The following is a 27,687-nucleotide window of genomic DNA, read 5'->3' on the forward strand; positions in this document are numbered from 1 at the left end:
TGAACAGCTCTAGAAATACATTTTGAATCCAAAATTAAGACCCAGAAAAGCCAGTGCAAATGTACTGTGTTTTTTTCACGAAGTAACTGAGGTTTATAATTAATTACAACATAATTAATGCCATGTAATTAAAATGCTGAAGCAGTGTAATATATACTGACTAAAAATTTTTTTGTTTTGAGGCTATCCTCTGTAGTTATCCCTTTTACAATAGGTAGAAATACAAAGCTGTGCAATTCACAGTAATTACAAGAAACATTTCAGAATAATGTAGCCCAATAATTGAAAATTTACCATGCATTCAAGCAGTTTCAGCTGCAAATTTGATAGTCTTAAATCCCACCATTAAAACTATGGTTCACACAGATAATTGCGGGGTTGGCATTGAATGGAATAAAATTAATTATTTACTTAATTTTGTACTTGTAAAGCAGACCTGGCTTCCCTTCCTGTCATCCCTGCAAGATGCTGGGTGAAAGGCTGAGTACAGATTTCCACTTTTTGCTCTTGCTCAAGTGCATTGGGATGACACATATATGTTATTAGGGATTATATTCTATCTCTGAACAGGATTCTTTTATAATGAACAGAAATTTTGGTCATTATTAATTATAAATTCAAAAATCATAGAACAATAGAATGTTCTGGGTTGGAAAGGACCTTAAAGATCACCTAGTTCCAACCCCGTGTCATAGGCAGGAGCACCTGCCATTAGACCAGATTGCTCAAAGAAAACTAAAAGATTGCAAACAATTTTGAAGTAATAGCATGGACTTCTATAACTAAATTGGAAATAGTGCATTTTCCCATGCTTATAATTTCTGCCATATTATTATCTTTCATATTAATGTCTTCCATTACAAAGGGTACTATTTGCGTGCTAGAATACTAAAATGGCACTGGAGAAGTTAAAGTAGCTGAAAATCCAGAAGAGATTGGAGATTAATCATACACTGTGCATTGAGGAAGTGCTTTTCCTTTGCATAGAAGAAAGTCTGAAAATGGAATTAAACAGTACAAATCATAGCCAAGAATTTATAATATTGATTTATTCCAGGAATGTATGCAGAAATCCACAATGACTCAGATGGTCAGATGCAGCATCTTCTAAGAATGCAGTGTAAAGAATTTCCCTTAAGAGCTCAGACTTTCCAGGAAAAAGATTAGTTTGAGATTCTTTTCCCAGACAGGGAGGACAAATTCACTTCTTACTAATATTAAATCATAATATTTTCTCTTTTAGTTATCAGTTACTTTAATTAGATTGTGCTTGTTCTTTGATTATTTGCTATATCTTCAAAGAACTTAAGGGGATAGAAATGTTTATCCAGAATTCCTTCTGACAGTACTCTTATAAATATGATAATCTTTAGTTGAAAAATAAATTATTGAACACATTACATGATTAAAAAATAGCTTCTATAAAATGCAGAGCCACGGCCTCTTCTCAAGAGTACATCCCAATTTCCATTTCTGTTTCCCCATTAATGTATAAGAGTTCAATTCTGGCCCAACGACTTTACATTATCTGAATAGCTTTGGTCTAAAAAGACAAATGACCTATTATACTACAAGTGAATGATTTGCTTCTTTTCTTAACCAGATATATCACTTATTCTACCTTTCATAAGCAATAATAATTCCTCCCTCCTTCTATTTTAAGTCATGGTATATATTTGCCTAGGCAAGAAAAATTAAATTACCTTCCTTCCATATTTATTATTACACATCTTCATATCAAAATGCAATTTAGAACAAGATTAAGTAGAATAAATATAGCCTCTCATTGCTTTCCTCATTTTGTCTATTGCTGTTCTACTGATTTCAACTGACAGGAGCATTGAGCTGGCTGGGAAGCAAGGTAAATGCAGAAGGAACTATGAATATATTATCTTCATCTTTATTTAGCTGCACCATCAAACCATATAGAAAGCAATTACAGCAATTTGGGAATTTTGATAGGCTGTGACCTCACTTGTAGTACAATATTCATTGACCCTAAAATATATAATGTGAAGTAACCTCAAGATGCACAAGCTTCTGTGGGCAACAAAATATCAAAGTCACATAAGGAGGATTCACTTTTAAATGATGCAAAAAACCAAGACATTTTGAACATACATTAGGGCAGGATATGGTCCTTTGAATGTTATTCTCAATGCTCGTACCAGCAGCAACGGTCATCTGAAAAAGGGGGCAACAGAGATTCTGCTGAATGGAATAGAACTTTGTACAACACTACAGTAAATTTAAATTACACCATACGAACAGATGAATGTTATCATTCAAACAAGCTTATCTAAGAGAACACTAATATGGCTCAACTGAAATTCACATTAAAAAATTGAAAGTATTGTTACATCTCCTGGCTCATGAGGTACTGAGAACAACAAAATCACTTTGGTGTTCTGCACTGTGTTCACAAAAATGGTCTCTGAAGCACTGGAAAACAGTCTGATAACTACAGAGAAATAATCACAGCTCCATGGCTGACTTTTGCATGAGGCCTCTACATAAAGCAAAACGTTTACCTATTTGCCAGGTTTGAAGCAAGCATTAATATAATATTAATATTAATATTAATTATAATATTAATATTAATTAATTAATTAAAACATCTTATGGAAATACATAAAAATAAATTATTAGGTACATTTTACCAATTAAATTGATGATTTTTTTCATGCTGTCTCAGACTTACTTCTTGCATCAAACAATCATAAGAGTAGAAAAATAACAGGAAAGAAGCTACGTGCATTTAAAAAATCTGGAAGTCCCTTCAGCTTCTGAAGAATGTATTTTAGCATAAATGCTATTTTTCCTCCTTTTTATCACTTTTTAATATATAACATTCTTCTTTAGACAGATCTTGACTAGTAGGCAATCTGGCCAGACAGTATTTCTTCAGATTTCAAAATTTACTTCTGAAGAAATTAACAGCAGAAATTTTCAAAAAGTTCTAGATGTAAAAAACTCAAGAGTTCTAGACTAAACCTTCAAACAATTTCTTTCCACTACTGAGAGCATATGTAACAATACATACAATGTTCATGCTAATTATAGTTGAGCTTTATCATTTCCCAAATAAATATTGACCTAGGCTTTATTTCTGTGACTATTTACTAACTCAATAGTGTAAACCTGGTACTTAAAGCAGACAAAAATACAGTATTTTTGGATTCAAGTATTTTTATCATATGGAAAACACAACATATTGCAAGATGTGTTTTACAATGAATTTACTATTATAATTTGAGGAAGTTAAGCCTGACTGTAAATTGCAGATTACATCTACAGTAAATTAAAATGTACGCACTATCAATATATTTAACAACAGCCACAGGCATGTATCCATCTATCTACAAATCACATATTTCCAATGATCCTCACATTTTGATTTATAACAGTTTTTAAATATTTGAAATACTTTTAAACTTTCAATTCTTTTAAAGGAGAATGATGCAGTCTTATAAAAAGAGTAAATCTTGAATTTTAAGCAAAATTCTCCCTGTATGCTGACAAGCTCTGAACTTGTTTCTGTCAGATTTCCCTTCTTTAGATTTACAGCCTTAAATATTTGAAAATATTTTTATAATGCTATTTTTTTTACTTAAAGGATATTTCACTTCATACAGAGCAGCTACTTTTGAAAAGATAATTTCCATGCAAAGCAACTCCATGTTCAATTCATGTATCATGTTCAGATGTATCTATAACATCACTCCAGAATTTTGCTCCAGAATTTTGTAAAGAAAGCATAGTACATATTATGTCAGCATAGCACTGTTTTAAATAAACAACACTTCTGCACAAGTAAACACACACATTATACATTTTAACCATTCAGTCTCATGCATCTTTATTTAATCATGGTTCAATGGTTCATAAATTACATCTCAGTGTGTATGTGTATGTGTATGTGTATGTGTATGTATATGTGTATGTTTATGTGTTTGTGTATGCATATGTATATGTGTATGTTTATGTGTATGTTTACATGTATGTGTATGTATATGTATATACACACAACTACTAAAAAATGTTGAAACAAATGCATCTGGATTAATGTATAAATCATTCACAAATTTTTGCACATTTTAATTTCCATGTGTGTGATATATGTTTTTTTCTCATAATTTTGCACTTTTATTTAAAAAGGTAGATCTACTGTATACTTTTGACTGCTGCATCTGAGCTCTGTTTACTAATTCATTGTTCTGTTCATCACTGTTAAAAGCAATATTCTCTAAGTAACTTTATCATAATTTTTCAAATGATCTTGTAAACAATTTTTCCCATCTTTCCTCTTGTAAAACTGTGATGAAAGACCTAGTGACAAAATGTATAAAATGAATTCCGTTGAATTCCATTCTAGCAGCTGATGGGTTTAAAGTCCAGTATTTTGACTATTCAGGCCTACTATGGGAAACTTAGCTGGAAATGAGTGATCCCTAATACTTCAATGCTCTAAGGCTACTTCCTTTCAACCATAGTAATTTCCTATCCAACTGGACTTTTAATATCTAAAGTGCAAAGTATAAGAGAAAAAAATGAAAGAAAAATATTAAATAAAAAGTGTAAAATTTTTGCATTAGCTCTAAAATTGTTTTTCTTCAAACAAATGCATCCTATTGTCATGGAGATTTTACTGGCAATCATTTGAGATATAAAAATCTATGAAAAAGTTATGCATTATAAGTAATGCAGCAATTCCCATTTACGCACATTGATAAAATATTTATTCCATTCAGGAATGCATCTAATAGTATAGTATCACCTTAGTACTTTGTACCTTAGTAACTACAACCTATTAGAACTAATATTAATGACACTTTCTATTAAAGTTTGGGCTTTCTCCTTTGGTAAATGTTTTTCAGAGGAGAAAATGAAAATTTATCAGAGGAGAAATTAGGGTTAACAGGAAGACAAAATTCTGAAAATGAATCTCTAGAACATGTATATATTCTTGCTTGGGATGAGCACTTCAGCTACTATCTGCTGTAAACCACATGCAGGGGGACAGATCCTCAAGCTGTATCCTACTGATGGACTCAGAAATGTTTCCAGCCTCCTTTTCATCCTTCAATTAGATTTCCACATAGAAGAGTCTTCCGTGAGGCCATGACAGATCTGAAAATATTTTCAGAAATTGCATCATGTACTAAATGCCCTCTGGGTGCATACACAGCCAGGCTACACTTCCTGGAGTTCCTAAGACCACGTGAGACAATAATCACAAATCATGGCACACATATGCGCCAAACTAGCCTACCTTTCCCAAACAATGGAAGGAGTGACAAACGATATAGGAGACTAGAATTTCAAGTCTCTGTGGAAGCAATAAAATTAAATGGAGTTTTAGCTAATTCTCTAAATTAACCTATGAGAAGTAGGTGAAAATTCATTAATTCTGACACTGATATTTCCAACCTTACAACATGTAGCAACTGCATTTTGAACTAGGTAAACTGGGCTTGCAAGCGATCTTCCTATCCAGGTCACATGAAACAAAACATACTTTCCTAAGCACCAACATCATTATAATCCAAACCTTCTTAGCAAGTTTCCAGGCAAGGCTTTGGAACTGAACTCCTACAGTCAGTTATTATATGAACAGTGCAGCTCTAATTTCAAGGCCATATCCAAATTAAGGACAGGGAATACATAAGAAAGTCAAGATTTATAATCAGTGGTATTGAAAGCTGCTGAAAAGTACAAAAATATTCACTGAATAAATTTAATTTGTTATGATGTTGAACAAACCAGGGCAGAATCTCTACCAGTTCTTTTTGATGTCTATAATGTAGATTTCTCACAAGTGGAACCTACTTAGTTAAAAAATAATGATAATCCTGCACTCAGAAATAAAATAGTCTCCCTCAGAGCAATATTTGCACATATGTATGCATGCACACTATACATAAATAACTATTATATGCTTGATGATGGTAGTCTGCAGAAGAAAATAAGTAAAAAGAAATAAAAAGTACCTATAAGCCTTCTATATCAATATAACTCTCTAGTATGTGTGTTGGCCTGAACACACTTCATCCATGGGAGCACTCCCACTGAACTACAGGGAACTTCCTATCATTGCAGAGTTAAAATTACATGCAAAAATCAGCAAGATCTATTCCTTAAAACCTGATTTGTAGAAAGACAAACTTTGCAGTCTGTATAGTAGTCTTCCCACAGTATCGTTACATGACAAAACAAGGTAAGCTAATACCTCATTGTGTGAACATTTTAAAGTGAAAATAAGATTCAAATGAATTTGTTTACCTGTATCAAACTAATGGAACTTTCTAATTATTCTTTGGTTAATCCCTTTAAAAATATTTCAAGAAAGTTACCAGTTAAATTAAAATCTTACACTATAAAATATATACACTATTCTCATAGGAGATACTTATTACAGTGAATAAAGATCCAGAACAGTGATCACAGAAGCCGAGTTTGAGTTCATATAGCCATTAAAACATCTCATGATCATGCCTTTTTGCTGTACTGAGGCACAGAAATAATTCAGGCATGTATTCCATCATTAAAAATTTAGTTAATAAAAAGAGTCAAAAAAGGAACTGATGGAATAGTTCTTACTCAACTAAGAAAAATATTTCCTTGCCTTTCCTTCTGAACTGCCAGAATTTCCTCCACATAAATAAAAAGACTACAATTTTAGGGGTTTTTATTATTACAAGGGCATAACACAAAGGACATGCGCATTTCACAGACTCCCAGAATCATCAATTTTGAAGGCATCTTCAATATCATCTAGTCTGGCCATCAACCATCACCACCATAATCACCCCAAACCATATGTCGCATCCAGACACCTCTCGAGCACTTCCAGAGACAGTGACTCCACCACATTCCTGGGCAACTTTTTCCAATGCCTAAGCACTCTTTCAGTGAAAAAAATTCTTCTAATATCTAATCTGAACCTCCTCAGGAATGGCAACTTTAGGCGTTTTTCTCTCATCCTTTCAATTGAGATATAGCAGAAGAGGCTGACCTGGCTATAATCTCCCTTCAAATAGTTGTAGAGAGAGATAAACTACCCCCTGAGCCTCCTTTTCTCTAAGCTAAGCAACTCCAGATCCCTCATCAGACTTGTGCTTCAGATTCTTTTCCAGCTTTGTTGTCCTTCTTTGAAAACCCTCCAGAACCTCAATGTCCTTTTGGAAATTCAATATTGTGTAAAAATATGAAACTACATGAACATTGCACAAGAAAGGAAGGAAAGGGGTTAGAGTGAAAGAGAAAAATAAAAGAAAAAATAAATCAATAACCAAAGACACCTGCAGTGTTTTCCTGCACTCCCTGAAATCCTGCTCCTATGATCACCCAGCCGCCAGACCTGCCCCCAGCCTACAGTACTAATCTTTCCTCTCCAGGCTGTGGGGGAGGAAGATACAGCAGTTCACACCCATGTACATACTGCCCTGCAAAAAGACAAGTATAGTTTAGGAAGATGTGTTCAGATTGACACTAAACTAAACTGTCCACACAGTCCCTGGAGATCAGACCTGCTGACAGATCCAGGTTAGATGGAACTTGAGCACACCTGGGGAGTCTATACATGTTTCAGAAATCTCATAGAACTTGTCAAAGAGACAACTCTCAAAAATGGGACATGGATCACAAGAACTATCAGAGTTTTGTTAAGGACAAAACTAAGTCAAAATTCTGGAAACACATTCAAAACACAGTGAATCATACTTGCTCTAATTTGAAAACTCTGTGTCCCGTAGTCTCATTCTTACTGTATGACTATAGCAGACAGCAAAGCCAGAACCATGCCTAAGTAATTTTCTACAGCAGCATACAACTTTGATTGCCCCATAAAGGCCAGCTGAAGCCTATTTGAAATCTGTTCCTGTTCTACTCCTCAGATTTCTACATAAGGAAAAAAACAAGATATTGAATCACTTATTTTGCAGTAATGTGTATTTCCCTCATTTTCCTGAGTCACATCCAGTTTCCTTCAGAGGGACAGTTTGCCCTCTAATCACCTGGAAGCAGGGTGAAGCAGAGGCAAATGTGCCCTTGGGGGAGTGAAGAATGCATTCTGCAGAATGCAGAGCCATTCTGCTCTGCCTCGGCTGTGGAGGACTCTGGAACGCTGATATTCTGCATGAGTGTGAGCAAATCAAGTAAGAGCAACTGGTACCTCATTTATAACTATAACATGATTCTACAAGCCCAGAAAATATGGCTAACACTGTTACACACAGTTTTTTCATAGTCTGTCCCCTCAGAGAAAATGTGCATAGGTACATAGATATCTGCAGTCTGCAAAGCATTTTGGTGAAACTGTTCTTAGTTAGATTTTTTCTTTTAAATGTTTATCCTTCTAGACATGATATTGCTGAAAAAAATCAGCTTGCTCTTGAAGATACAAGTGGGACAGGCATAGATAGTGCTAATTCCTCAGGGATTTAATGGTATTCTGTTGGGTCAGCTTCCTAGCAATCCGTCTCACTATACAGCATTTTGCAGGTCCTAAACAGGTCAGGGCTATTACATGAACTCCTGCTGACTTACAGCAATTATTATTTAAAATAATCTATATTCTAACTTGCCACTACCTTTACCAGGCATTGTGCAAGTATACCTCTGAGAATAGCTCTTCTCTGAAAAAGCCTGGGACACATGAACATTTTTTGCATGTACTTCACTATTTTTGCTTTATTTGCTTTTTCATGTGAGTATAAAAGCCTCATTCACAGACTTCAGGAGCAGCACATATCTCCCTCCCAGTTTTTTGAGATATCAAAAGACACCCAGATACCAAACAAACATAAAGCACTACAGTGATACATTCTTGATTTACACACAGGAATTGAGAGTGATTATGATGCTGCCAAGCAGCAGAAAACACAAATTAACAAGATTTTGGTCTTTTTTCCTTGGCTGCCCATTATGCTTTGGGCAACAGCCAGATGTCAGAAATCAGTTCAGCTTCACATTAATGTCATTTGAAAAATGAGCAGTGGCAGATGCTGGCAGCAAAACCACACCTTGGAAAGAAAGCCCAAAGGTGGAGGTTATCAGTGAGGAGGAGGTGGAGGCACTTACACTGAAAAGGAATAAGAAGCTGTAAGTGAGGAAGAGCCTGAACAGAAGCCTCTTTTTTTACTGTCTCCTGAAAGAATCTGAAAATTAAGGTATCTGTGGGATTGAAAACTATTATTTGCATTAGACCTTACATATAGTTTCACCTCTTTGCATTGCATCAGGGCAGGGAAATAATTTGTCATCCACAGAGTTCAAGGAGTTAAAAAAACCCAAACTCAAAAAAATCTACACAATTAAAATACAAAACCAAAATCCATCTATTGTAAATAGGTCAAATATAGATTTCTACATTTTACAACTTGCCTAAGTGGGAGAGGGAGACAAGCCAGTCTTTCCACAAATTTTCGTGAGTAAAATTATTAGGAAGAGCACATTTTAAAATGAAGTGAAATTCTAATTTTAAAGGGAAGAAATGAAACAATTTTGATTTAAATTAAACATAAACTTTGCAAGTGAAGAAAGCAAACAAGACTGTCTTTGTGCATTAAACCAGCATGTTTATGCCCAAAAGCTTTTTAAAACTCTTTTAAACTGTCACTTTTGATACTGGTTTAAAACACAGTACCACACTGCCTGAATTTAAAATGCTCCAAGAAAAAAAAAAGCTTTGGAAGCTTTTTTTTTTTGAAGTTGTTTATTTTTCCCATATGCAATGTTCTCTTCAGCTAGTTGAAGCATAAATCAGACCAAATTTCCTAACAGAATACGTTGGAAGAGTTATGTCATTTTAATGAAAATAAACAGAAATTGATGTTGAAAATCTGTTGAAAATAATGACAAAAGTGCTTGAAGTTGCATGCACCAGGCAACTTGAACAAAAGGAGCAAGACAGCTGGGTACTTCCATGACCCCAGTTTTCTTTGCTGTGCTGCCACTGGTCCCTGATGCTGCAGCAGGGACCAAGGAGGGGTCCAGCAAAGAAAAGGTTTCTTGACACCTACAATCTGGCTTCTCTGAAAACAGATATTTTACCTAGCCAAGAACAAGATTTTCAAGAGTAGAAATAATTAACATGCCTATATAAAACTGAGACAACAGCACAGCTTAAAACACTAAATTCAAGAGCACACACTTCACCGACTACAATGAAAAGAATGTAATAAAGGGAGTAAAATACTACCCTGGCAACACTTACTCGAACAGCCAAAGAGCTAACATCAAAGCATCACTGGATAAATATTGGCTGTATTTTTTTCTGTCTGATCTGTACAGCAACATGAAAGACTCCACATCCAGAAAAAAGCTGTCTTTTTGAGAGCATCAAATTGCAGATATAGACAAGTGCATATATAAAAATACAGAATCTACTTTGCAAAACAGAGGCATCTTGTTGATTAGTGTAAAAATCCAAATTTAAACCATGAGGATCTGATAACACTACTAATAAAATTTTGTAATTTTAAGAAAGAACAGAATTGTTTAACCTTCTCTGGGGCCAAAAAAACACCCAAAACAAACAAATAAACCACAAAACAAAACAAAAAAACCCCACCCAAATAATCTTTCCAATGCTTATTTTTAAAAAAATTAAAATTTTACACCATATCATCACAGAAATGTCAGCAAGTGTAACAAGCTGTTAGATGATTACATCTCTATGTTGCATGTACTTCAAGTACTACTTTTATAATCTAGAAAGTGTTCATAAAATATAGCGAGAAAGGGACAAGACAGATATGAGCTAGTAGGTGCCAGAAGAATCCCCATAAAGCATACAGCCAGCCATCACAACGTAATGAAGATCTTAGCTTTGTTAGTAGGGCAAATTTTCTAACAGTAGAGAAAGGGCAGGTCAAAGAGCCCTGATCAGTTAAAAGACCAGTCTTCCAGAGAAGAAATGAGGAGAGCACGGATTAGTAACTACCAACTATAACATAGAGAATCTGTACCAAGAAAGGTGAAATTGAATGATTTGCAGACCTTATCTAATTCAAATGTAATTCAGAGAACTTGAAGTTAAAAGCTCAAGATTCCTGACACTTGAGGGAGAAAAACAGGTTCCTTCAAAGGTGATTCAAAATCTGATTAGATTACCTAAAATTAGACAGCTTGAGTATTGCACTATGCTTTCTCTTAGCCAAAAAACCACCAGCCTTGCCTCCTAAGGATTTACAACTACAGACAAGGCATTTCGCTATTTAATTGCCTTTTTTTCTTAGCAAAACAATACTTCACTTTGAAAAGCTGTTTGCTCACCATTGCAGCATCATCACTGCTCATGGGTAAGTATGGGAAAGGAAAACTTTAGCAGGTGCTAAATACAGTGGACTTGCTGGTTGGTGCTAGAGATCACAGAATCATGCAATAGCTTGGGTTGGAAGGGACTTTAAAGATCATCTCATTTCAACACCCCTGCCATGGTTGGGACACCTTCCACTGGACCATCTTGCTCAGAGCTCCATTCAACCTGGCCTTGAACACTTCCAGGAAGGAGGCATTGACAAATTCTCTGTGCAATCTGTTCCAGTGCCTCACCACCCTCAAAGTAAAAAATTTTCTTCCTAATGTCTAATCTAAACCTACTTTCTTTCAGTTTGAAGCCATTCCCCCCTGTCCTGACACTACATGCTCTTGTAAAAAGTCTCTCTATCTTTCTTGTAGGTTCCCTTAGGGTAATGCAAGGCCACAATTAGATCATTAGGATGCACTGTGGATTTTTTCTTCCATCCATCCATCTATCCATCTATCCATCTACCCATCTATCCATCTATCCATCCATCCATCCATCCATCCATCCATCCATCCATCTTCAAAATATGATTAATTCCTGACTTTTTCCCATTTATTTATTGCTTTCATTTTGGTTCATGAGGGCACATGGCATTAATTAAAATGGCATACTACAATTTTTGGAGTTAGAAACATTACCTAAAATTGTAGCAGTAGTCACAGGAAATAAGCTCAGGAAGAACTGGTTACCAAACTGATGACATTGAGTCAATACTTTATATTTCAACTTAATATTGCAATTGAATAAGTAGTGTTTTGAATACACTATATTATTTTTCAACAATAGGGAAAAGCAAGGCTATGAAGAATTTCACCATATGTGTATTAACTAACACCCTTTCCAGACAATGGCTTGGCTTATGTACTTGTGTGCATCAAAAGAATACATGATTAACACTGGCAGAAGACATTGTTAATAATATATGAGTCAGAAGGGTAGTGGTTTTAATCACTAACATGACATTAGTTGTGGAACAAAGACACCTCATTATAGCAATACATGCATTCCTTTGATAGTCTCAGCTATGACTGTCATGTAACCACACTTAATGGAAGTATTGTCTTTTTTAGCTCAGAATCCCACTCCATTTGTTAACAGTTCTGCCTCTTTAGATGCAATTTTAGCTTCATTGTTTTACTCATCCACCTATCTCAAATACAATGATGGGTTTAATGATAAGCATCTATACGGGAAAAACAAAAAAAGTATTGCAACCCTATGTGATACTGAATAATTCAATGGTGTATAGAGAGAGAAACGCCCCAGTGCTTCTACAATAATGTAAGAATTTTAATCAAATCATAGTTATGATTTCATGTCAATTTGTTTTGCAAGCATACTCTGTTTCAACCATCATGTTAATTAAACTGAAAATAAAACATTTTACGTGCAAATTTGTTTAAGAGAGTTTACGTGGTTATGCAGCTTCTTCAGTTTCATAGAATCATAGAACTATGCCCACAGTTTGGGTTTGCTGTTCAAGAGTTTTGATACACTTGAAATCCTGCCAGAAACTACTGAATTTAAAAAAGAAATTATGTGCATGAAATTCCAGTGCAAGTTTCGTTATTATTCAAGCATTAAAGCTGCCTGTCTCCTGACTTCTGCTGTGACCCTGCAAGATCATCTGTCTTTTACTTCTGTCTTAATTACTAAAAGCATTTTCACTACAAGAATACAAGTCAAGATTTAAAGGATAAAGACTCCATGCCATTCCTATGAACCCACAGTTGTGATCTGTACACACCCACGTGCCAGATAACCCTTTAGGCTGCAACAAGCTCAGAGTGGAATGGTTTTCCTCTTCTACTTTTGTACCATGCTGCCAAAAAAAAGATCAATTATTCACAGTCACTATAACGGTGATTCTGAGGTGATTAAATATTGCAATGATGGGCTGGTATGAGACTCAGAAAAAAGGAAACCTTTTGATTTTCACTTTCCTGAGAGATTAAAATGAACCCTTTTCTCTTTTCCAGCAGGTGTAAGACTCATCAATTTATTTTCATATTTGAACTTCCCAACAGAATTTTGCCAAAATGATAAAATACAGACAGAATGTAACTGATGCCTTTCATGAAAATTTCACTCATATAAATGCCTGGTTGGGTCTATTACTCCAGTGATTTTATGGTTGTAAGTTTCAAAGACTGAATGCCAATTAATAGATGTGAACTCCTCTGTAGCCATCTATTTTTAATTCCATCAGAGAGGCTTAGTGTTAAACATGTGATGGAAGAAATGTTAGTCAGAGGAAAGCAGATGGGATAGCTAATTTTTGTTTCACAGTGTTTACACAATGATGAATTTTTTAACTCTCACAGCAGAAAAACATGAATACCCTGCTCACATATAGCAGTATTCATCAGCAGGCTTTAGACAGGAAAATGCTAAGTTCCGATCTGGTTTTATATCATTAGGTAGCCTGGCAATAGAATGTACCAGTAAAGGTGTGAATCTGCAGTCAATGCCAGTAGTCCCCAAGCTTCAGGTGCTTCTCAAGTCTCCAGGCTGAACACACTTCTTTGGTGTTTTCATCTGGAGCCTCCTGCCCCTTCAGTGCATGTGCGAGTTGCACACAGAAAAAAAGTACATTTTATGACGTATTCCTTTCATATTTATATACATATACATATATATATATATATATATGCATATATAAGAAGGCAAAGAGTAAGAGTTAAAAGGAAGCCTAGCCCAGACTGCACTGACCAGACACAGAAACTAAACATAATATGGCAGCCATGAGAGTGGCTATGCTGTGCCATTGAAGACCTCTGAATTTATCCTGAATTACCTAACTCCAGAAGGGAAAGCAGCATAGCTGTACCAGTGGTGTATGATGCCTATGAAGGAGCACTCACTAACCCAGCAACAACCACAAAATAACCTGATTCTGGATACAAAGCAGGAATTTCTACATTGCTCTGCGCCATGTTTTGCTGAAGTGTGAGCTTCCTTGGGACTGCAGTCTGCTGTATAAATTCATGGGGCTTGAATAGAGAAGATGATATGAATCACATCTCATAATAGTTGTTTCGAGGATCTTGGGACACTCCACTGACTCTTATGATAACCTTCAAAACTAAAAAAGACAGAAACTTGCATTTAAAAATTGTAGACAGAGATTCTTAAGTAAATCTTGTTAAAAAAAGATGTCAGCACTGTGAACACAGCACACCAAGTTCTTATATTCTGAATATTTGGTTTCCAGCATTGCTTCTTAGGATTGTATATCATATATTATATTAGAAAATACACAACTCATATTGTCATTGAGCTAATTAATATAAATACTATTGACTAATCTAATGAGAAATCAAATGCAATGGTGGCTTTCACCCATGTATGTAGGTTTACATTTGTTTTTAAGTACAGGGCTTCACTTTTAACCAGGTCATTTCACTAATATTATATCATATCATGCAGCAAATTAATGTTCTGCTTGCATATAATGATTCAGATAAGAAATAATCTCTATAGCTGCCAGAAGAGTAAAAGAATCTACTGCTCTGAAGCAGCTCTGCTGGATTTTAAATCATATGGAATGTGAACACTAAACCTTTGCATGCTGTGTAGAATAAAACCATGCCACCCACATGAGAAAGCCTCTCCAAATGTGCTAAATACAAATGGCTGGTAAGACAATCAAGCCAACTCCTTCAAAGTATGTGGTTTGAGTACTCGATCTTCAGTACAGAGGAAGATGCAGACTGCAACTGCTCAAAACCATGTTGCTTATGGATGAAGAATTCCCTTAAGATTTGTCTGTTGTATCAACAGAAGTGCAAAAATCCTGCAATGCAAAATAATAGAAAAATATGAATGAAGCTCACTCATTTTTCACTTTTAAGATCAGCAGAAGCAAGTTCATCTGTTTTGGAGAAGTGAAACAAGAAACTCCTGCTAACTTCAGGAATGCTATTAATGAACTTACCAACTATCAGAGCTCCTGCCTCAGATTTTTATTTATCTGCAATCATGTAAGAGACAAACAAACTGCAATTTTTACTTCTTGGCAAGTATCATTTCAGGTTACTTATAAATGAATTCTGAAACCTGATTTCCAGCTTTAGGGCAACATAAATCACAAGAGATGAACTTAAAATCTTTCAATGGGGCATCATTTTAAGGTAATTCCAGATAAAGAAATATTTAACCTTTCTCCAAAATTTCCAAAATAGAGGTTTGTGAACTATCCAAGGTATCTTGGTGATTAAAAGAATCCCTTTTGCTCAACATGTTATTGCTATTAAATAGATATAGAATAGATATATTCAGTGCTGCTGCTTTCAGGAAAAGCTGTTAACAAATACCTTCCAAATGGTTGATTTCATAGTCTTTTAGTACTCTAGATTATTTAATGGATAAATATCTTGCTTTCAGAACAATCAGCACTGCCAACTCACGTCATTCTTTTTAAGAGAGGAAAAATACAGCTCTATCTTCCCAAGAACTGTAACCAATATATACCTTCTGTGGTGTTAATACACAATCATTTATAGACCTCCAAAAGCTCCAAAGTATGAAGTGATGATAAAAAAACAAATCAAGTTACATTTGGACCTGATAATTTTCCAAACATGCAAGGATACTTTGCTATACTTGGTATCAGCATTCTGAAACCACACTTAGGAAAGGGCTGGTTTAAAACAACTAAATCACTCCTTAAAAGTGAAATACTAACACTGCTACTAATAATAATTTAAAAAATTAATTAGCCCTTTGTGATATTCACGGATTTGTATGTGTACTTTTTTCCATGTCACTTCCTGACACTATTGCATGAAAAATCTACTTAAACTTTGAAAGCACGATAAGAGTGCTATTTGCTAGAGGGGAATGAAGTGTCATATCTTCGCCTGCTCATGTTTTATTGTGGTTTAGAACACTTAAATCTTTCACTGTTCTTTATCTTCCCAATGACATGCTGCTGTCACTGATGTCTAATACGATCCTGTCTTTCCTAAATTACTTTTGAGTACTGAGATTTTAGAGTATAAATTTTAGTTCTAGAAACAAGAGACATCCACTGATGATAAAGTCAATTGTGAAACATGTAAAATGCCTTAAAAACCTGGAAATTCCAAGCATTTTTTCCAACTACAATAAGCATTACACGTCCCAGGTAGTAAAGTACTCTTTTCTGCTTTTCCACCTCTGTCCCAGCCTTCCCTTAATTTGATGTGTCAAATTTTTACACTGCATGCTTTTTGTACCCAGGAATACATTTCTACCCTGCCTGGAACAATAGGCCCTCCTGTTTAATTAGACTTTTTCAGTAGTATCACCAGTATTGAAGACTGAATACACTACCCAGAGCCCCAAACAGTCCCAATGTTAACAACAGCTGCAATGTTTCTGAAGAGAACAAATATTGTAGGTCACAATGATGAAAGTATAAAAATATTCTTTGTAAATATTATAGTTAGTTCAAGGTCTTTACATGAGGTATAACCTTATAAATTAAAGCCAGCAGGGATGGATTAAGAGGGATCCTGCAGATTAGGGATCTGTAAAATCATGAGGCAGAAGCGGAGCAGCAGGCGGCATTTCTGGACACAGCTGATTATTGCTGGTCAGCCACCCGTCATAGAGACCCTCACCTCCATGTTTCTGCAGGAGTTAAACAATTGCAAGGCTGAATAATGAGTTTGGACATATGCAAAAAGAGGAAGAGCCCTTTGTATAGGTGTTCAGCTTGGAGGTACGAGTTTCTGACACTGAAAATTAAAATGTATTGAACTGCAGCCTTTGTGCATTTAGGTTAAGCCTAAAAGACTGGATGGTGTCATTTCCTTCACAGCACGAAATACAAGGATTTTTACAAAATAAAAGCAACCAAACAAAACCAAATATTTTGAGATGCAGGGGTTCTAGATGTGTTTCTCAATTTCTCAAGTACATAAATAAAAAATCCACTTTGTTATATATCTTATGCCTCTACTATATCCATCATATCCTGTACCTTCTCTGGGCTCACATAAAGCTCAGAGGAACTCAAGCTAAATTAAAAACTCATAAACAATGTAAACTAAAGCTTGCATTCTACTTTATTTTACAAGTTAAACCCAAAATACTATGCCCAGAATTTCTCTGAACCATGTTTTTGTTTCATTGCACATTTTTTTGATTAAATACTTTTAATCTTCTTTTTTTCATTTCACTCCACCAACAGTTGCTGTTCTGTCATGAGACAGTTTACCTTTTCCTCAAATACTCAAAATCATTTTGCCCAGGAGCAATTTAAACACCTGAGAAATCTCCCACTTAGATTCAAAGCCCTTATGAATTGGTACTACTTCCACTTCATATTCTCTTGCAACCTGAAAAGTCATTTACCAATGGCCTGAAGGGCAGTGTACCCTGCCCACTTCCCATTATGCTGTTCTTACTGCCTCTTTCCTTTCCTAAGGACTTTGTGTTAACTAATGCACAATAAATTTTCAAACCTGACCTGCTTATGCTTTTAGCTTGCACACACTTGGTGTCCAATATGTAGCACAGCACAACTAAATACTTGGCTGTGGCCTATAGGAGCATTTGAGGTGCAAGTCAAGGGGAAGCAACACACAGATGTCACATGTTCTGAATCACCTTTCTGTGTCCCCTTCTCACAAGCTCCAGGAATGTCATTCTGTTTGACACCTTTATGCTACAAGATGTTTAGGCATCTCAGCCACTTTAAAAATCACACCACTCCTTATTTAGATTTTTTGTTAGTGTAGTACTGGGAGACATACTTCAGACTAAAGGTTTTTTGACAGCTGGCAGTGTGCTGAATTAGTCAGAAAGCACACTTAGTACTTGTTCACAGCCTGTGTTTGATTTTGGGTTTTATATACACATACACAAAAATATACATATATATAAATTGAAAGCAAAGGCTATTTTTGACATAATCTTCATCGCGCTGGTTTGAGTTTTTATTTGAAAATACCCTCAAAAAAACCTGCATATGTAGCATGATAGTGGCCACTAATACCTCACTGAATAAACACTCATGCAAATCCCCGCTATAAATATAGGTTAAGTCTTTATATTGTTAAAAGGGTATCTCCTTAAGTACATATTTGAATTCTGTGTGCATCTGCTTGACTAACATAAAAACCTGTCCATATGTTGTTACAAGAATTTTTAACAGAACAATTTTATTGTGGAATTAAATCGAACAGACAGACTTCAATAACAGAACTATGGGATATAAGCCATTTTTAATTGAACATTGCTATTGGTAGCACACTTAACCCTCTTATGTTTAGAACAAAATGACATAGATTTAGATTTTGCATTTAATAACAATTTCCCAGACACTCTCCTTTTGTAACCATTTAAGTCTTTCAATTCCATCAGATTTTGAAGGGATAAGCTACTAATGAATGCAGTTTTATATCTATTTAATTTAAACACAAAAATAAGTAAGTAAGTAGGAATATAGTTACAGGAATTCCCCAGGAAAATATTTCTGTGGTTTAACTTCTAATCTGTTTTTATTTTGGGATTAATGCAGATAGCATCAAAATGAGAAACAAGCTGCATATTCAGTTCTGTTTCAGGTATTCTAGTAAAACAGCATGCAGTCTGAAAACTAAACACAAAATATTTTCAGGTTGGTGACTGCTTTTGAATTTTTGTGTTTGAATATGAAACTTCTTCGGTTTTACTCTTTCTAAATATTTCTTTACAATACATGATGTCTTACAATATGGAACTGTAAAAATACTACAAAAAAGAATTCAAACCTTGTGTGAAAGCCCATAAAAACCTCAAAACTACTTATATCAATTAAACTTTTAGGAATATGTACATATGTGCAGCTAAAAGCCTTTACAGCTTGATATATATATATATATATATATATAAAATGCATTTCTTATGAAAACTGCTTAAAGAACAAATTCTCATGAGTTACTTTGACAAAAAAGGGGAAAGATGATGAAAAATACTCAAAATGCTAATCTCTTAGAAACAAATGCTGGATTGGGGCTTTTTCCCTGCTCTGGTTTCTGAAAAAAACTCACAAAGAAAAGTAACAAAGAATTGTTCCTACAGATACGACAATAAATATTATGACTACTACTAAAAATTACTAAAAATGTAATTTTAATATGAAAAACATACATCAGTTTAAAGGCATAATGAAATATACTACATGCTGGTTGACAACAGAATCTGAATTAGGAGAATTTATATTTATCTTGGTCACTAATAACAATTAACATTTTGGAATCAAAATGAAGTCAGTGCTAATGGGGATGATATGTTGGGTGGAATATACTGCACCTATGCTGTTGATATTAGAATTCTACAGAAGAGAAAAAAACACAGAAAAAAAACAGTTGTCCCTGAAGTGCATGTATATGACTCACAGTGTGTGCAAGAGACAGACCAGTGAAGTGTGAAGGTGCTGCTTATACACAGATCCTTTACATGGAACAGATTCTTCAAGATTATTTTTGGATATATATTATTATATATACATTATAAAAATAAGATGACTGTAATACTGTGAGAACAAGAGGCCAGATTTAGCTAATGATTTTGGTTTTCGTTGTCCCTTTCATTTCCTCAAGCTACATATGAAGAACAACTTGCCTTTACCTTTCTGCCTAAACAGGTGTGTGTTCAAGTGAGCTTCCTCCTTCAGAAACATGCAGTAATACTCCCTAATAATAAATGTGCAAGCAGTCAGTGCAATTTGTGTGGTTTTAACATACAAAGCTTTTGGTGTAATCTCTTGATCTCTCTTGATCAGGTGCCTGACAACATAGTTGGAAATTTATGATGGTAACAGGGAATTATAAGGCTGAATCTATTTCTCTAACTCCATTGTTCCCTCTACATTAGTTGGCCTATAGTATTTCCCCTTGAGGAAATACTTGTATTGCACTTTTCTTGCTCTCACCTCCACATGGAAGACCCTTGAAACCAGTAATTTGGAGAACCAGAGGAAATAATGCTGCAAAAAGAAGTAGCTAACTGTATTTTTGCATTGTTTGCAATATATCTTCCAGGCTCAATGTTTTCTCTTACTTCAACAAGAGCATAAGCAATTCTTTAAATCAGTAACTGGTTTTAGATGCACTTCATTCTATCAACTAGAAGATATCGGTAATTAGAAGTACCAACAGAGGAAAACAAAAAAAAACCAGCATAAAATAGAGTTCAAAAGGGTGTTAAGTAAGCAATTTTTGTTTAATAGCAGATTACAATCAATTATTTTGTTGTCTTAATAAAAATTGCTTTTATCTCCATCAACATACTGTTGATGTATATGGAACTCTGTTATGTATAAATTGTGAAGCTGGAAGGGCTCTATTTGCTATTGCAAGTCTGAAGTTATATAATTTTCCTCATAGGTATTATCTGCCTTTATAGTTTTCTAAATTTTTATCATCTGACCTGTGCCAAATAGAAGAATCTGAGCACTAAAGGACATTTGACTTGATATATTCAACTTCAGATCAAATTTCAGACAGCGTAATTCTCCCTCTGGAGCACTTACCCATCAGTTGCTGGTACTGCCATCGCACCCATTACCAGCTCTTGAAGCAGAAAAAATGAAATTTGTACTAGTTTTTCCATTAGTTGGACTCCACAGTGGTATCCAGGTTTAAACTTCATATTCCATCTGCAGATTTTTGCTACCATGGAGAGCCAACTACGATAGTAATAGAGATATTGCAGCACAGGAAGCCAGGCTGTTGTGCTTTGCAAAAAAAGGGTCATAGCTGGCACACACAGAAAGTCTGCAATATTTATGCAAAATTTCTTCAAAAGTACATGCAAAAACACATCAGGGAGGAACAAAACCAAAAACCTGTTCCTTTCTATTCAGACAGATGAAGGTAATCTTAAAATCAGTGAAAGGTTATATCTTTGTTCTGCAAGTCCAGGTCAGCCTACAACAGTGAAAACTCTCATAGATTACAGAGACACTGCTCTTGGATGCATCCAAGATGCTCTGAGTTCAATTGTTGCTTTCAAATATGCAGTAAGTACATGCAGTATAGAATTTATTTGGTTTTCCAATCATCGTACATGAAGTTGGCCAGAACTTGCCAGCTCAAGTGAGACCGAAGATGTGGTCAATTTTCTACAGTCTCAGAGGAATCCTAAGGTTACTAGGAATGTTAGAGGAATTCTAAGATTACTGTGTAGTTAACAATATATGATGGAGGTATCATTAGGAGCTATAGATCAAAACTTGGGTTATTTTATTATTTTTTCACATTTGCTGCCTATTTCCTTATCACTGCTGCCCTTTTATTGTTGTGAGTGAACTCCTATGGCTGTTTTTCACCTGCTTTTAACTATTGGATTTTCTCTGGCAAGAAGGAAACCAACTTTGTTCAAGAGCAAGTGCCTCATCACAGAAAGGTTGTATTAACTAGAGCACCTCCCCCAGCACATGATAACTGGTTTTTAGAAATACATGAAAAAGCTTTAGAAAAACTCACAAGGTTTTTTAATCTTTTCTTGACTTTCACTGCACCACAAGACCAGTTAAAGTCCATTTCAAAATGAAGATGACTCATGCTCCTGTTCCCTTATCAAAGAAATACTTTGGCTGAAACTGCAATTTGCTACTGACAACGATGAGGACAGGAATACCATTGGCAAAAGTCTTCCCATGAAATTTAGGACATAGCTGGATTAATGGAACAATTCCTGCCCTCTCAGTTATTACTTCTTGCTTTCTGCAAACATTGTTACACTTTAAAGCACTCTTTGTGATTATTAAAACTAAAGCAGATTTTTCGTTACAAAAGAGGTTGGCACCTGTACTCATCAGGGGACTGTGAAAGCCTGAATTCTAAACACATTCCTACATTGTTTAGCAGAAGCAACTTTCAGCAGATGACAGTCAAATTCACAGTAGCAAAGCTGGTAGTTATACTGAACACCAATTTCCTAAATTTAACCTTAAGTACATGCTGTGCAGGAAATAGGCTGTGTTTGGGCAGGAAATTTCGGGATATCTCATTTAAGGAATGTGTTAAGGAAGAAATTTTACCTCTATTACAGTATTTTGTAAGTCCAAGGACACAGCTAGTATTCAGAAGTTTTTCTTGCAGTAAAACAAATACTGCAAGTGAAATAGAATGGACCACTGACTTAATGCACAGTATGCACTGTGAATCCTTATACAGACCCCTTCCCTAAGCACAGTTTACTTGCTTCCTGAGGAAGCAGTGGAATATATGTAGCATATTACAATGGTGGGTTTAGGAGAGTATTTTGAAGGCTACCTGATCAAGCAGATGGATGTGTAGCTTGGAGAAACAGTATTTAATTTAAAGCATGCTGACACTGTTACTTTGAATGGCAACGGGACATTTTGGTAGACTCACACCATTTAGGGCTATTTCCACCTTCCCAGCTGAAAGCAAAAAAATTAACATTAACAGCTGTATCTAAATATAATTAGAAGAATTAGCACTTCATGCATCGTATGAATGGCATTCACTAAATTTTACATTAAGCTGTGAGATCATCCTGTATCCTCCTGTGGCTTTGTACACAGGCATTACTGAATTCTCTATAGAACTTTTAGCCTCATTCAATATATTATTTTTAATATCCAGTAAATCCTATTGCTGTGAATGTATGTGAACAATTGTCCTTTACAAGAAATGCTTAACAAGAGAAGCGTAATATTGATTTTTAGGAAAACAACTATATTGCCCAGAGAGCAAATGTAAATATGGTGTTAACAAAGGCGACTTCTTCAAGATAGAGACAAGATGTGCAAATAACAGTGGAGCCAAGTTGGGACTGCTTAATATCTGCCTCCCTACAGCTGGTACAGAGTGCCCACTCTCCCATCTGTCTCCAAACAGATATATCCATTTGCGAGGTATAATCTATAAACAGACAACACCAATCTAACAGGAAAAGTGTCATAACGGACATATTAATGTTCTCATAGGTACACTGGTCTAGTTTAGTGTCAATAGCCAAGTCCTATTCCATTCCTACATGCTGTCAGACTGTAATATATGTAAATTTTAATTCTGGTAGATCTGAACAAGGTGGTGATAATGATGGAAAGAACATGATGGCCAAACTATGCCTATGAAAATTAATAATGACCATAGTCTACTTTAGACCTTCTATGAAGAAGTAGTGCATATCATTAGTTTGTTCTCACTCTATCCACAAATAAAATAATGCTGAGGTAATTATTAATAAAAAAACTCACTTATTTGCTTTCATATGCTTTTTATAAACAAGTTTCATATGCACTCGCTCCCCTATTATTTTCTTGTTCGAACATATGGAATTAATAGGAAGGTCAATAGTGTATTTATGTTACAGATACTGAAACAGGGGAAATGTCAGAATTATTAGCCTAACTTTAACTACAGAGGAGCATCAAGAGAAAAGATATCATATAAATTTATGTCTGTCCTCCCATTGTCTTGACAGATGATCTACAGCAACACCTACTTCCTATCAGTTAATTTTACCAGCACATAAAAAAATATGACTACAGAATATGAAGAGGCTTAGGGGCAGGAGTGGGGGATATTACTGGGAAAGGAGGCTGTTTTTAATGATTAGGAACTGCAAATATACCAAATATAAGGAGAAAATGGAATCAGAGTAATGAAAACTGAACACTTAGTTGCTTAGTATGGAAGCACTTCATTGTTGCAAAGCGGGATATACAACAGTGTCATTTCATCACGTAGGTCAAGTTAGTATATAAAAAGTCAGCTTCGATTTTTCAGTACAGTTGGACAGGTCAGATTTTTCAGAGGTAAATACCCTTTTCTTTTAAGTCAAAAATCCTATGACTTGGAAATACAAGGCGGGTTGCTGGAGAGCAGCTTGCATTGTAACTCCACAGTATCTCACATAGTGTCTCAGTAGCAGCAGCTTTGTGCAGCTGTGCCAATGCGCTGTGCAGGTACAGTGAGCACACTCCATCTCTCAGTGGAACTCTCATGGCATCCAGAAAACAAGAAAAAAAATAATGAACCTTTATGAAGAGATGAGGAGAGGAAGATCTGCCCCTCAGCTTTCTCCTGAAATATAATTTGACCTAAAATTTAATAGTGCAAATCTCTTAGGGCTGTATCCTTACATCAGAATATATATATATATATTTTTTTAAAGGGGTGGACTGTTATGTAAATATATTATTATGTATACATGCTCCATATATTAATAGTTTAGGACAGAACTTACTTTTCTAAAGAAAATAAATTCTGACTTTGTGCTCCCCAGTTTTAAGTTTCCCTTAAAGCCACTGCAGTGGACTCAATTATTCCAAAACAAAATTAAGAGAAGTGCACATAATTCTACATATTCATTCAATTTAAAAATTCACATGAAAAAATTAGTTATTTTGACATTTTAAAAAATTGCTTGGGTTAATTTAACATTTCCCTGTGTCCCTGAAGTATCACCATAACCAATATCTGCAATACTTAGACATAAAAATAATTCATAATTATGAATAATTGATTGGATTCTATACATAGGTGTAACTGACTCCTAGCAGGCTAAGTAAGTATTATAACAATGTTCTACTATTTAAATGCTGAAAAAGAGAATACAGGGCCTCCAGGCTTTATTCTGTACAATAACCACAAACACGTATACACAAGCAGATTTGAGGATGTTTTGATTTGGGAAGAGAAGTTACTGATTTTCTTTGGTCTTGGTACATATAGAGTGTCAACAGAAAAGCATTATATTTATTTACAGGAAGATTTTCTTAGGTTTTTTTTTCCTATGACTGCCAATTTCCAATTATATTTTTAATATAGGAGGCAGCATTTATAATTTGGCTTGACACAAAAATGCATCTATTCAAGTAAATTTGCAAATTAGAGAAGTCTTAGCAACTTAACTTGTACTAGAAAATACTGATAAACAGATAGGAACAAATAAATTAACTCCTATATGGGAAAGACCAATAGAATAGCTATATTATCGTATTAATTGCAGACCTGAGGGTCTGCACTAGGCAAGGAGATAAGTTTATTATTTTACACAGAATGCCTCAGAGTGTCTTCTTTTTTAATCTTTATTTTCTAGGGAGCCTTGCCATTTGAAAAAACAAAATGAACTCCAAACCCCTCAAAACTCACTGTTGTAAGGATTAAGAATAGAAAACACACTAGAAACTGTCAGTATCAGTGCACCATCACTGAAGAAGCTTAAGGTCAAGTAAATGTATTATTCATTCACTATTATGAGCTATGTGCTCTTTCTAAATGTAAATTATACTCTGTAATTATTTTTCACTTTTAAAGAGTATCATTCATAAAGCCAATTAAAATGATATGATTAAAATAATCAAAATTCCTGTACAACATCCCAGAGGGCAGCTGCAATGACATGATAAATTACACAAGTTTAGCAGTTCAAGACTTTATATAGATTAGAAAGAGGTCATCAACTCCAGAGAGTAAGAGTGCAATTCTGTCAAAGAGAAAATCAAAGCAACTTGTTTGCTGATTTTTTTGTGGGGAAGGAGTGGGAATACTAATGCTGCCTAACTAAGGCATGGAGATTGAAAGCCAAACTGCCCCAGCAGCATCCCTAGCAGAGGGCAGGGAGGGGGGAATTCTTCCAGGGTGATTTGGAGTACACTTTCAGGAGACATAATAAGCCAACATGAGATTTTACAGGTTCTGAAAGGATAGATCCCATTTCCTTATGCTGACCTCTGCAGCCTACTTGACTCCTCTGTTAGATTACTTAAACTAATAACACCAGAAATTTTCAGGGGAGAGAAAACACCCCCCCTCCCAATAACCAACCAACCAAAAAAAACCCAACAAAACCCCATAACTGCTATGGCATGAATTAAATCATCCAGCAAAAGTCCTGGCAATGCACAAGGGGAGGGCAGAACCCTGAGGCAACAATCTAGCAATGGAAGGAGAGAAAACAGATCCATGAGGACCCCATGGACAGCAGACAGCTGGTATATCACATCAGGGGTCTGTAATCACAGCCTGAGAGTAGGGAAGTCGTTAAGTATGATTTTCTAGAAGACTGTCTCCCTGATCAGGAAAGCTACTTTGAACACCTAGCATAAGTAGTGTAAATACCTTCCCCACTATCTCACTGAAACACTATCAGCATGAAGTATTGAGTGAATCAAACATAAGCTCCTCCACCACCAAAACTGGATATGCTCGAAGTTGTCTAGTATCTATAGAAATCAAACTTACATCAACTAATTTTCACAGATAGAAAATATTCATAATGAGTTCTAAAATTTCCCTTCTCAATTCTAATACTGTTAACAGACCAGTGGTCAGACTGTGCCTTCATGAGCTCAGAATAGACCCCTATTCTGACAATATTTTTGTAAAACTATTTTTCCAATGATAAATACATTCCAGCTTACGATCTTGCAGTGTTCTCACTGTTATGCCCTTGTTTCATTAAATTCTTTTTTGCTTTTATTTTAATATAAGAAATTTTTTTAGGCAGAATTGAAAATTTCTTCTTAACTTCTATTAGCCAGCGTCTCCAACCGGTGGGACACAAATTAGACATTACCATAGCTTTACTTTATAAGAAATATTAATTTGAAAGAAGCTTGTACAGTGAAACATCCTTTGAAATAATTTTGCCTTTTAAAATGGACTGGAAGAGAATATAGGAAAACAGAAAGCTCCAAGATAGTAGCCATCATCTCAGTACACATCAACGCTCTTTATTTTCTTATCCATGTATCTATCTGCCTTCTACCTATCCTCTTGCCTGTTTTCAACACTCAGGTCATAAACTTACACAGGTACAGTTTTGAGAAATACTCATAAATCATGATTTTGAGTTTAGGGAGTTGGCAGTTTTCACTCTCCTAATAATTACAAAGTTTATAATCTTCCAGATGTTGCATAGAAAAAGCATGACAACACCACATAGGATTAAGTGCTTACAGGGAAGGTTCTTTTAAGCCTGTAAAATTATAGGGTTACTCCTGAGAGGCTCTGCATTTCTGAGCCATATACTTTGTGTCAGCTTACTGCTTCTGCAGTAGGCGTAAGTGTAAACACAGCTCCTGCCACTCCAGTACTGTGCACCCCTTGTTTGCCTGGAAGAATGAGGAAGTGAATTACCTAAATTCTAGTGCAGCTCTTCACTAGAAATACTGCCAATTCTCTGAGGAAGCATGTGACATTTTACAGATACTCCTGAGTTTCAGCTTCAGCTCAATCTGGTATGTCTCCTCCAGACCAGCTGATAGATTTGGTGACAGTAATATATTTGAAATTTTTCTTAGGTAACATTGAAAGGTCTAAAAAGTTAAAGAACCCGTGTTATTGTTCAGCATCAGTGTGATTCTTTAAGAAGTCATATTTGACCAAATGAATGTACTCTGCAAAGACAGCTATTTAAAA

At 35.2% G+C, this 27,687-nt stretch overlaps 1 protein-coding gene across 14 annotated transcripts in view; it reads right to left on the reverse strand.

Annotated features, from left to right (window-relative positions):
• Positions 1-27,687, reverse strand: part of PPFIA2 (PPFI scaffold protein A2) — a 289,083-nt gene that overhangs the window by 136,126 nt on the left and 125,270 nt on the right. For 6 of the 14 annotated variants that reach the window (XM_085045788.1, XM_085045796.1, XM_085045773.1 and 3 more), the window contains one exon: positions 2,122-2,184. The exons of the other annotated variants lie outside the window; for them this stretch is intronic. In XM_085045788.1, coding sequence (XP_084901914.1) covers positions 2,122-2,184 — 63 coding nt within the window. The remainder of the gene's footprint in view (positions 1-2,121; positions 2,185-27,687) is intronic. 14 annotated transcript variants of the gene reach the window in all.

The sequence above is a fragment of the Lichenostomus cassidix genome, chromosome 1Aa, assembly GCF_008360975.1.
Source record: "Lichenostomus cassidix isolate B80296 chromosome 1Aa, HeHo_3.0, whole genome shotgun sequence".
In the NCBI taxonomy this organism is placed as follows: domain Eukaryota; kingdom Metazoa; phylum Chordata; class Aves; order Passeriformes; family Meliphagidae; genus Lichenostomus; species Lichenostomus cassidix.